Raw genomic sequence first — 12,500 nt, 5'->3', positions numbered from 1 at the left:
AACTACACTGTGTTTGTGTCCTTATTGACAATCAGATGACATGCTAACACAGCCGCATGCTAACTGTGTTCCGACAGAGCTAACAGAGACCCGGAAGCACGAGCAACACTTCCGGTACGCTCCTCTGGCCTTCACAATACAACAGCGTTTTAAAAGTCCATTTGATCCGCAGTCCTTTGATAAAATGGGTGGTAGTAGTATCAGTAGTAGTAGTATCAGTAGTAGTAGAATGGAAGTACTTTGCACCCCGTTACCACAGAAATCCGGTTCAAAACACCGTAAAGGTACGTACACACAGGAAACAGTGTTATAAACATATAAATCTTTTATTAGTACAAATCTAACTGTGTGAAGCAACCAGTGACAGCTGGTTTAGCGGGCAGGAGGAGTTCACAGACCATGCGCTAAGATCGGCCTCAAACAATTTAAAGCAAAACAAACAAAATAACAAACCATGGCAGCGTCCCACTAACTAGAAAATAAATGAAAACAAAAACATAAGTAATCACAAACAACTGCCAATAAACAGAAAACAAACCCAAAAAGATTGTAATTCCACCCACCGAATGTTCAGCAACCCAACCACCCCCACTTGGATTCCCCCCCAGCTACCATTGGGTGCACTGCTCAGGAAGCTCTAAAAAACACAAATACAACATTACATCTTTCTTAATTATACCCAATTCCCCCAGCATACGACATACATAAAGAAAAACCCTTCCACTCTAAATATATTTACCCGAATCAGCCATCCCCCAAACACACGCTGTCCCCTCCGTAACGGATGCCTCCCAGACACTGCGCCACCGACGCAACTTCTCATGCGGCCTCACGCTATGTCTCCGCTTGTTGTGGGAGAGCAAGTAGTTGGACTCGGCACCCCCCCACTCGTGGCGGCGGAGACAGAGAGCAGACTCGGCACACCCGCTCGTGATGGTGTAAATATGAACGGGACAGCACTTTGCTGCAACATATCACGTTACCATGAAAACTACAAAAAATATGATGTATAATTGTGTATTTATTGTATACTTTGTACTCCCTGATGTGAACGTCTTCAGGCTCTTTCCTCACTAGATGAGAGGTAACTTCATATCATCTATTTACTCGTTTTTGTGAAAACAGCTTCAATGACAAAATCTAATATTTGATGAATAAATAAATAAATATCTTCTGATTTCATGTTTATTTTTTGTTGCATCTTTAACTCTTAATGTTTCTGAGTACATTTAATATGATAGGCTGAACACACTGATCCGTCCTCTTTGTTTACCTTTTTGTTTTACGTATCCATGCGTCCACTGGTTACCCCGTGTTTAACGTCACATTGCAATGATTTGTGGGTAATTCCCTTAGGCTAAGTCAGCATACCATGCTGACTTACGGAAAGGGTTCATAAAGGGCTCAAAATGTCTGCAAGAGACTCAAACACTTGATGATGTGACAGTGGGACATCCCTAAACCCTCACGGACTTCGCGGGAGCGCGCCTCAAAGTCCGTGAGTCCGTAAGGGGGGACATTGGGATTGGGCCTAACACTACCGCTCATCTGGCCTTCACAATAAAAGAGAAGCTCCGCGGTGGAATGTAGCTAAGTACATTTACTCAACTGCTGAAGTTTCGTAAAATGTCAAGGTACTTTACTTGAATGTTTCTATATGACGACGCTTCATTCTACCAAATTACATCTCAGAGGTAAATATCCGAACAGACTATTTTAATCGTTCCTCTTTTCAGCACTAGATACACTTCTGGTACACTTCTTCTTCTTCTTCTTCTGGTTGTCATTCAGCTTATTGGTGCATTACCGCCACCTTCTGCTCCGGAGTGTAGATCAGACAATAGACTTACAATCCTCCCACAAAAAAAAAATAAAAAAAATAAAAATGAAATGAAATGAAAAAATTTAAATTAAGAAAAATCTAACAAAACATAACAAAACAAACAAACAAAATAATAAGAATTAAATAAATTATAAACAAAAGAAAATACTTCTGCTCTTTGGTTTAAGCGGCAGCTTGCGCCCTTAGCGTTGCTCTCCTGGAGGTATTTGTCTCCTACAGAGTCCAAAATGTTGTCTCCTCTGCTCTTCTCTTCCTGTTTCCTCCCCTACTTCTCAATTGAATTGACTGTAAATGTCTCCGTCTTGTCTCCTGATCCCAGTGCTGCTGCCTTTTCTTTTTTGCTTTCCTTTCCTTCTGATTTGAATGATTAACATGCGTATGTACGTTTCTCTCATTGGTCCACTCTTTTCTTTCCCAGAATGCCTCTATGAGCAGAAACCCAGAATAATACGATGAGACAGATGAAGACTTTGTGTGGTTGGTTTTGTTCTGCCCGTTATACCTATATATACCATCAGGAGGGAGTAAATATACTTAGACCTCCACAGTGAGGAGCTGCTACTGTTATTGGATCCTTTGATCCATCTGTAAAAACATGCTTATAGTCCTTGAATTCAAACTCCTCAGACCCAGTTTGGAATTAAAGGCCAGTTTATAGTTTGGTCTCTGGATCTCCCGTCCAGTAGAAAAGGTTTCCAGCTGGCCTCTTGTACCCTTCTGGTCAGATCAATATCTCTATGCCCCCTCAGATGTATCCAGTCATATCCCATATATATACATATATATATATATATAGTAGGGGTGGGAATCACCAGAGGTTCCGCGATACGATATTATCACGATACTTAGGTCACGATACGATATTATCACGATACTGTTATGCGCTGCACTCTCCCCATGAGCCTGGCTACTGTTGGTAGATTTAACCCCGTTGTGAGGCCAGATGTCTCTATCTTTGTTTTGACCAACTTCCTTCCAATCACGCTGACCCGGGACCTTTGCTGACCTCACCAGAAAATAACTCAGCACCATCTAGTGGACTGGAAAAGCAATTGATTTGATTTTTCTAAAAAAAAAAATATATATTTTTATTTTTATTTTTTATAGTTTATATAATAAAAGATCGATACTTGGCGTCCGTGTATCGATACAATATCGCCACGCAAAATATCGCGATACTATGCTGTATCGATTTTTTCCCCCACCCCTAATATATATATATATATATATATGTGTATATATTAGTGCTGGGCAAGTTAACGCATTCATTAATTAACGCCGACAATTATTTTATCGCGTGTTAACGCATTTTTTTATTTTTTTTTATTGAAAGACAAGAGACAATACATATACATAACAACAAGAGGATGACAAGAACAGTGGGATAAAAGCCAGCAAACATCCTATAGTCAGTTGTGTATGTATGTGTGTGTGTGTGTGTGTGTGTGTGTGTATGTCCTTGAGCCTTTTGAGATGGGAAAAAAACAATAATAATAATAATAATTTTAAAAAAAAACAGGTAAGTATTTTTAATTTGTTATTATTGTAACAGACTGTCCTCATGTTTATCGTTTTGTATTGGAGATATGATGTCCCTTCAGGGTTGCCGTAGAGACATTAAGTATAAAACATGCTACCTGCATCCATGCGATTAATCGCGATTAAATATTTTAATTGTTGCCCAGCACTAGTATATATATATATATATATATATATATAAGTGATTGAGAATTTAAACATTTCAACTTGACGAATCCCATCTTGTGTCTTGGGATCTTTTTCACAGAGCCCGTCATCTGCAGTCAGTGACCTTCTCATATCCACCAGCAGAATAAATAAATAATAACAGTTCTGACCCTGTTTGAACCTGGATTATGGACCTTCCTCTCAGAAAGTCCATAATCCAGGTGTAAACATTCCCTTTGAGTCCATGGTGCCCCTTTGCTCTCTGTGACGGCCCTGCCTCTAACAGCAGTCGTGGCTGATTGACGGATGCAGAACACCTGGTCATTGAGCATAAAGCCCTGCTCCAGTGTTGCTCTGGGGGCAGGTTGTCTCTGGTATATGTGGAGTGATCGCTGCCGGTTATGTTTGGTTTTGCTGACAACACACACACTTTATCACACATGCATCCACGTTGACATTACTGATGTTACTGACTGACACACTTCATAAAGTTAACTATTTCTTTATTTGGTTAAAATAAACACTTTACGTAACCATCATCTGTTGTGTCTTTGCCATATTTGTCATAGCCTAGGAGCCAGGTTGTGACAGAATCCTAAATCCACCACCTGAGCTCTCCAAGAACTACATGAACATCTCGTTGACCATGAGGTCTTCTTTCCACCAGCTTCAATGCTTTTTATTTTTTTCACACTTTATTTTTTGCCTTTTCACCACAGACGGAACACTTGCACACAAAAAATAAATTAAAAAGGATCTGGATTGCTCTGTCTCTTCAGAATCAGAATCAGAATCAGCTTTATTGGCCATGTATGCTTACGCATACATGGAATTTGTCTCCGGTTTCTACTCCGCTCTCAATGTACAAACACCAATTTACAATAAACAAGACAATATATATATAAAGAATAAAAAAGGGCAGCAACAAAGTAGAACGGATGTAGGCATAGACATTTAGCTATATACAATATAAGTATAAATATATATTCAAGAGAAAAAGTGTATATACAGTATATATATACATGTGAACATAAACCTATAGACAATGGCATGAATTATAAGTGGTGGTAATAGTGCAGTATAACTTATTTATTGTTCATGAGAGTGATGGCCAGTGGAAAGAAGCTGTTCTGGTGGTCTTGGCGTACAGAGCCCTGTAGCGCCTACCAGAGGGGAGGAGTTGGAACAGCTTGTGTCCAGGGTGTGATGGGTCTGCAGAGATCTTTCCAGCCCGTTTCCTGACTCTGGAGGTGAACAAGTCCAGGATGGAGGGCAGGCTGGAACCAATGATCCTCTCTGCAGACCTGACAATCCGTTGCAGTCTGTTCCTGTCCTGTTTGGTGGCAAAAGCATGATAACTCCTGTGAAATATTCAGGTTGTGTTATCGTTGACATGTAAACATCGTCCATTTCTCCCACTTCTCACGACATCCCTCCACTTGAGCTCTTATTCTGTGAGTTAACGTTTCCATATCATACATTTCAGTCACAATTATCAGCCATCCATCTTGTGATGGTGGTTCTGCCTTGTGCCATCTCTTCATAATAACCTTCTTACAAGCTGCTAGCAACACTTTCAGCAGGTACCCGTCTTCTCTTAATTTGGGGAGTAATAAAGAATCTGATTACATTCTTCCAACAATGTTCTCTCCAAGTACGCAAGGATGTTCAAGACTGTGTCCTCCAGATATTCAACCCTTCATCCTCCGTAGTATTCACACCAAGTTCTTGTTCCCATTTCAGTTTGACATAAAACGTTGTATTCAATGTTTTTTCATTGGTTGTCCCACCGTGATGCTGCTGTCCTCTTTACTCTGCCTTTACTTTTAGGAATGGATTCTAATGCAGCTGATATTAAACCATGTCTTAGTTTATTATTGAGTATTTCTACATCCATATTAAAACCAATCAGCCTCCTCAAGTCTCACCATCAGAATGGATAACTATGGAAGACATTTCCATCACTCATCGGTGGTGGATTATTGGAGACCAGTGTGAGATCAAGTACAGACTCTTCTATTACTGGACCGTCATCATCATTCTCTCGCTAATAAAAGAGCCATTTAAAAGTCTGTTTTACCTACTTTTCTTTTGATAACTTCCAACTTTAAAATGTAAAGACACAATCAGATCAGTGGTGGAATGTGATTAAGAACATTTACTTTAAATGTTTAGGTACTTGCACTTAACTATTTCCATTTCCTGCTACTTTATTCTCCTACTCTGCTACATCTCAGATTATTAATCAACTAATAATAGTACTAAACTTGAGATGAACTTCAGATTGATCATATCTAGTAAAGAGGTACTAACTAAAGGTAATACTTTGTCCTTCACAGTCTGTGAAGGACAAAGTATTACCTTTAGCTAGTACTTCTTTAGTTAGGGCCATGTACCGCAGTCCTTCAAAGTAGCTGTAATTAAACCTCTTCTCAAGAAGCCCACTCTTGATCCAGAGGTGTTGAACTATAGACCGATCTCTAACCTTCCCTTCCTCTCTAAGACTCTTGAGAAAGCATGTGTTCAGCCTGAAGTATTACATGTACTCAGAAACATTAAGGGTTAAAGATGGAACAAAAAATAAACATGAAATCAGAAGATATTTATTCATTTATTCATCAAATATTTGATTTCGTCATTGAAGCCGTTTTGTCAAAAACGAGTAAATAGATGATATGAAGTTACCTCTCATCTAGTGAGGAAAGAGCCTGAAGACGTTTACATCAGGGAGTACAAAGTATAAAATAAATACACACAATTATACATCATATTTGTTGTCGTTGTCATGGTAACGTATTATGTCCCATTCGTATTTCCACCATTTGAACCACTCACCAGGTGACGTCAGTGAGTCCTTGAGGGTTCAGGGTTTGAGGCTTTAGGGCAGGGGTCTCAAACTCCCGGCCCGCAAGTTAGACTTGATAATAAAAATATCCCCATAGTCGAAATGATGAGATAGAAAGTTGAAGTTATGAGATAGAAAGTCATAACTATGATAGAAAGTCATAATTCTGAGATAGAAAGTCATAATGATGAGATACTTAAACACAGTCAGAAGCAGCTCTTTGGCTGGTTACTGTACACTTGACATGAAATGTATTGTGAGCACATTGAAGGCTACTTTAAATGTGGCTTTAAAACACATGAAATACTTCACGTGGGATTGTGCAAACGCACTCTTGAGAGGATTTTAAGCATTGAACAAAGTTATTGTAATAACTTGTTTGGTATTTTCTTTAATAGTTTGATCTTTGATAGAGTAATGTGGGTTTATTAACCCTAAATTAAAAGGATTTAAGTTATAATGACAAATGTGCTTAAATATATTTTACATTTATATAACTGCATGTACAATATTTTTACACTTGAATAAACAATAATCAAATGCAGAGAGTTATTTAACAATATGTTACGAGTAGTTACATTTACAACCGGCCCTTTGAGGGCGACAGTGATGCTGATGTGGCCCGGAGTGAAAATGAGTTTGAGACCCCTGCTTTAGGGGGACACTGGGACTGGACCAGAGACTCTGCTAACAGACGTGTTTCTGATAGACGCCATCTTGATCACAGAGTGTGAAGTTAGCCTCAGTGAACAATACAGCTTCCGGGGCACATCCGCTGCTGACTTTCAAAATAAAAGTTCAAGATGTTACTGAAATTACAGACTTCCTCAGAAAAACACAGACAGGAAGTTAAATGATTAAATAGACTTTTTAAAGAATGACATTCCTTGAGCTTTAATGTTCATTCTTGAATTTGTAAAGAAAAGGTTCATAGAATCTCTCAACACAAAGTCCAAATGAGTTGGTGTTTCTGGAGCTTTCAACCACAACCTGGGCCTCTTCAGGGAATCAATTGCTCAGATGTCATTAAACATGAAATTTGATTGATTTTCTAGGAGTAGAGAAAAATAAACCTATATGGAATAAATGAAGCAGCTCTTTCAGTTCTTTAACTATTTTCTCTGAAGGTAAAGTTAAAGTTCATGTTTTTAATCAGACAGTTTAACGTTAACATGAGCGCTGTCACCTGTGGAGATCTGTACATAGAGGGCTCCTTGTATCTCACCACAGTTCAATAAACAGTCATGAATATTGTTACGTAATATATAGAGAGGAGAGGAGAGAAAGGGGCAGTGTAGGAGAGGAGATTCACTTTTCTATGTTGTAAATATGCTCCTTCCATGAAGAGTCTCCAGTCTCCTCATCAGTATCTGGTTCTGGATGTCTATCTGGATCTGAGTTCCTGTCTGGTTCTGGTCCTCCACAGTCCTCTCAATCACCTTCTGTTTCCATCTGTTCAGTTAGATTTTGATGAAGTTAAGGACCGACGACAAACATACTGATGGTGTTTGAAGCTGGTGTACCAGGGGAATCTTCTGTCACAAAGGCTGCAGCTGTATAGTTTGTCTCCTGTGTGGATGCTCATGTGTTGTCTCAGACTTCCTGCCTGTATGAAACATTTACCACACACCGAGCAACTGAAAGGTTTCTCTCCTGTATGAGTCATCATGTGTCTCTTCAGATGGGCCTTACGCAAAAATCGTTTCTCACAAAGAGAGCAGATGAATGGTTTCTCTCCCGTGTGGATTCTTATGTGCGTCTGTAAAGTTTCTCTCCGTCCAAAAGATTTCTTACAAACTGAGCAGCTGAAAGGTTTCTCTCCTTTATGAGATCTCATGTGTCTGTTCAGACATATTTTGAGGCTAAATCTTTTATCACACTCAGAGCAGCTAAATGGTTTCTCTACAGAAACTTCATTATTAAGAGAGTTTAAACCCGACCGAGGTTCTCTGGTCTCCTTCCAGTCATCACTGTTATCAGTCTCAGGTTCAGAAGAGTCTGGATGTCTGTGTGATATTGAGTTCCATGCTGGTTCTGGTCCTCCACAGTCCTCTCCATCAGCTTCTGTTTCCATCTGTTCGGTTTGTCTTTGATGAAGTTGTGAGGACTGAGCTTCCTCTTCATCATCTTCACTCTTCACAGGAGTGAATGTGAACTTGATATCAGCCTCCTCCAGACCTTGAAGCTGCTCTCCCTCCTGACTGGTCCAGAGTTCCTCCTGTTCCTCTTTAATGTGTGGGGGCTCTGGGTCCTCCTGTTCCTCTTTAATGTGTGGGGGCTCTGGGTCCTCCTGGTCCTCTTTAATGTGTGGGGGCTCTGGGTCCTCCTGGTCCAGACTGGAGCTCCACTCCTGCTGCTCAGGGGGAACCTCTTCTTTAACCACCAACAGCTGCTGGACGTCTGCAGGACAGAATGAAGTACAGACACATTACTGACCAGCACAACAATACCAAGTGAATCTTTCTTGTATGTATGAAAACACCATCGCTATCAAACACCAGTTAAACTGGATCACTGCGCCATAAGAGCAGTAGGTCTCTGTCTTTTCCTCCTCTTTTCATATTAGCTGTTTTTCTTTTTAACTTAGTTGTGTTTTCAGTCAGCTAGTTTAGTAGTTAGTTCCACATTGGGACACTGTGGTCCAACCGCGTATCCGTCCAAGTGCAACAATACGGTGTCGACAGAGTACATCACGGACTCCAATGCTTCTGTAGATGTCTTTCAGATGATACGTGCTGAAAGTAAATGCAGGAAGAAGGGTGGGCGACTTGCTATTCAGGTTATCGATAGGTTGTCAATGAATGGAGTCCCAGGGACCCACAGGTGGTCATCGGAGCTGGTCCACAATAGAATTTGTGGTATTTGTAAAAATTGTTGCAGACAATATGTTTCAGCATTCCTTACCTGGGTTATCTTGAGAAAGCATGTCAGTGCCTTAGGCAAGACTGTAAAAGGGAGGAGAGTTGTGGTTGATTGGATCCCTACAGATGCTGCAGCGCAACATCAGAAAACAGCTGTCCCTTGCATATTGGGCTTGAACAAACTCTGTGTTATGGTTCTGTCAATGCAGCAGAAAAGTCCCATTGATATTAATGAGGTTGCTGATGTCAGTTGCTTTGTGACGTTCTGCCAAGAAAATGCAGTCCCGAATAAGTCTCTGAAAGTTCATCCAAACCGCAAGCAGTGTTGAACAAAACGAGCATTTTGAGAGGGCAACCTTTCAGAGCTCAACTTGTTTAGAAAGACAACTCAGCAACAATGATTTGGGTTCTGTCCTGGATTGTCTAAGAATTATTGTTGGGTTTTAAAAATAAAAGCCACGCAGAGGTGGTTCCTGATGGTTTTATAACCGGCAAACAGCTGGGACAGGAGTTTAATGAGTTCTGTCTTAGGTGCACTAGCATGCACTGGTCCCACCAACTTTGATGATCTCTCATTGGCTTACACTTTCAAAAACAGAAAAAGTCCAGGGCCTGATAATATAAGTAGCCGCCTGCTCTTGTCTTGTTCAGGTTGTTCAATTAGCCCCCATCTTCCACTACATGTTTTATTTGTCACTTGTCAGCTGAGGGTGCCAACAAGCTTATTCCGGTGGCTGAAAACAATCATTCCAAGGTTTTTAACGATTTCAGGCCTGTATGACTCCCCTTGTCATGAAGTCTGTAACAAAGTCCCTGCTACCCGGTAGGTCTGATGAGCACAAGGATGCCAGCACACGGTTCAATGACGGTTTCAAATTTTCTTTATTGGCATTTACTCGGACTAGCTTGGCCGTGTGCTCTCCTGCCTTGCCTCCGAGCACACGCCGCGGGAGGATTGCAGTCCTCTCCCGTCCTGTCCGTTCCTCTCGCCTCCGTCGCTACTGTTGATTAAATACAGCTGTAGGTGAGACAATCAGGATCAGTTTCAGCTGCGCCTAATTAAGTCTCTTCCCGGCACCGTTCCCTGAACCACTCCCACACTCCGTCCCCTCCACAGCTGAGCCACCCACGCCCGCCACCACAAAGTCCTTTGAAAAATTGTTGAAAAGACAACTTCTCACCAACACTGAACAACCAATTGACCCATTATAGTTTGCATACAGGGCTGGGAAAGGGGTAGAAGACGCCATCACCACTCTGCTTAACCTTGTCCTAATTGTACTCATCCACAGGGGTCCCTCAGGGCTGGGTCCTTTATCTGCTCCTCTATATTCTGTATACTGACAACAGATTAATCCTAATGTTCGCTGATGACTCAGCCATAATCAGTCTCCTCCCTGCCTATGAGAACCATAACTGTTTTAATTGGATGATGTATGATCTGTTGCGGATCCTGCACCCTGAGCAGAAAAGGAGGTGGGTTGAGTATCTCCCGGAGCTGGTGTATGCTTATAACACCTCCGTACATCATAGTATTTGCTACTCTTCTTATTTTCTAATGTTTGAAATGTGCATGAGTGAGTTAAAATGCATCAGTGGAGGTGCACCTGGCCAAGTGTTCAGGGGGATGATCAGAAACCAGAGGTTCAAGTGATGAATTCCTGAATGCTCTTTCTGATTCAGAGAACTCACTATTTGAGGCCATAGGATGTGTTGGACAGGACGCCCAAGGTAGTCTTTGGGAGATGGATGAGGAAAGGGTAAATTAGGTAAAAGTTTGCTCTGATGAGCTGTCTAAAAGGGCGCTTGAGGTTTGTGCAAGAGGAAGAAGTAGGTGCAGGTAAGGGGTCATCTCATCCACTGGCATATCCTTTGCTTTCCTCTCCTCCTCCACTTCATAAATCATGTTGTGTTACTAGCGGTGTTCATTTCAACCTTCACAGACCAACCTGTAGCCCGACAGAACTGACGTAGGGGGATGGTTTGTCTGGCCTGACCTGTAAGGTACTGCACAGACAGCGATAAGCCGATAAAAGGTACCTGCCACATGCTTTGAGTCTGCCGTTTCTCTCCTCTGTGACGAGCTGGTACATTGTGTGTGGCGAGTAGAACGCAGTGTTACCAAGAGTAACATCCAGGGTGCAAAGACATGTCGCTGTCTAGCGGTGCAACGGGAGCTGCAAGTTGACTGAAGTTACCTGCGTTAGGCTGAGCGAGACCACGGACGTTCTTCCTTCATTGATGGTAAACTAGACGATGTACGGTTATATGGTGGCGTCCCGGTCGCTCAAATAGGTAATGAAGTTATACTTTTTGTATCGGTGTGTGTGCTGCTGGAACACTGTTATGGGGTCATGCAAAAATTTGAGAGGTTTACATTATGTATTTTTGCATTTTCGAATGCTATATGTAATTTAGCATGAAGGTTTTAGCGCTTCCTGGGCAGGTGGGGACAAGTACAGTTTTTCTGTTTTGTTGTGAGGAGTAGTTGTATGGGGATGCTTTCGTTTTGTTTCGTTTGAAGCGAGTGAGCCGCTGCCTTGGTGATACATTTCATTTTCTTTGGTATTGATTTAACCGATAGTTTTACCCTCCCTGTGCTGTTGATAGCCAGCATCTTGTCGGCGACAGTGAGCGTCTTGGTGCATATTTGGGTTGTTGATTTCCTTGCCATGTCAACCCCCTCTGGGAAAGTGTGACCTATAGCTAGTTGTGAAAATGTTGTGAACATGTTGTCTGTGGTGGGAGAGGGCCACAGGTAAATTAGTGGTTTTTACAATGGAGTCTGGTATGTTTGAAGAGAGTTAACGGTTTCAGTCTGACAGCAAAGTAAAGAGGTGAAAATATTCTAAATATAGCCAACACTTATACTGATATTGATTCTGATGTGGTCTGCAAACAGAAAATAAGTTGAATCAAGGTTTTGATTCTGAAAACAAAGATAAACAACATATTATGACATTCATTTGGATCCGTTAATAAAGATTATATTGTTAGAATTGCCTTTACCTTCAAGCCAAGTGACTCTTTGGTCACAAGCGCTGCATCTTTTCTCTCTTGCATTTGTTTCAACGTGTCCATTCACATTTCCACTTTCACATAAAGTTTTAGCACAAGCTGAGCAGCTGAAAGGTTTCTCTTCCATGTGGACTCTCATGTGTTTCTGTAAATGTCCCCTTTGGGTAAAAGATTTCCTACAAAATGAGCAGCTGAATGGTTTCTCTCCTGTGTGGATTCTCACATGTTTCTGTAAATCTCCACTCTG

The 12,500-nt window shown here is 41.2% G+C and overlaps 2 protein-coding genes across 3 annotated transcripts in view; both read right to left on the bottom strand.

The window, feature by feature from the left end:
* The window catches only part of LOC142931571 (uncharacterized), an 11,357-nt gene extending 10,376 nt beyond the window's left edge, over positions 1-981 (bottom strand). The window contains exon 1 of one of the 2 annotated variants that reach the window (XM_076075533.1): positions 1-981. This exon is cut by the window's left edge and continues 184 nt beyond it. The gene's annotated coding sequence lies outside the window, so the exon portion shown is untranslated. The other variant, XM_076075534.1, reaches the window with a different exon arrangement.
* Positions 982-6,121: 5,140 nt separating this feature from the next.
* The window catches only part of LOC142931569 (uncharacterized), a 10,400-nt gene continuing 4,021 nt past the window's right edge, over positions 6,122-12,500 (bottom strand). Inside the window, exons 2-3 of the mRNA XM_076075531.1 lie at positions 12,245-12,500; positions 6,122-8,774 (exon numbers count right to left, since the gene is read on the bottom strand). The exon at positions 12,245-12,500 is cut by the window's right edge and continues 776 nt beyond it. Of these exons, the coding sequence (XP_075931646.1) occupies positions 7,831-8,774; positions 12,245-12,500 (1,200 nt within the window). The 3' untranslated portion in view covers positions 6,122-7,830. The remainder of the gene's footprint in view (positions 8,775-12,244) is intronic.

The sequence above is a fragment of the Anarhichas minor genome, unplaced genomic scaffold (assembly GCF_050575085.1).
Source record: "Anarhichas minor isolate MPS153535 unplaced genomic scaffold, ASM5057508v1 ptg000053l, whole genome shotgun sequence".
Taxonomy (NCBI): Eukaryota; Metazoa; Chordata; class Actinopteri; order Perciformes; family Anarhichadidae; genus Anarhichas; species Anarhichas minor.
Note: the sequence above shows the minus strand (reverse complement) of the source record. Positions and strands in the feature narration are given on the sequence as shown.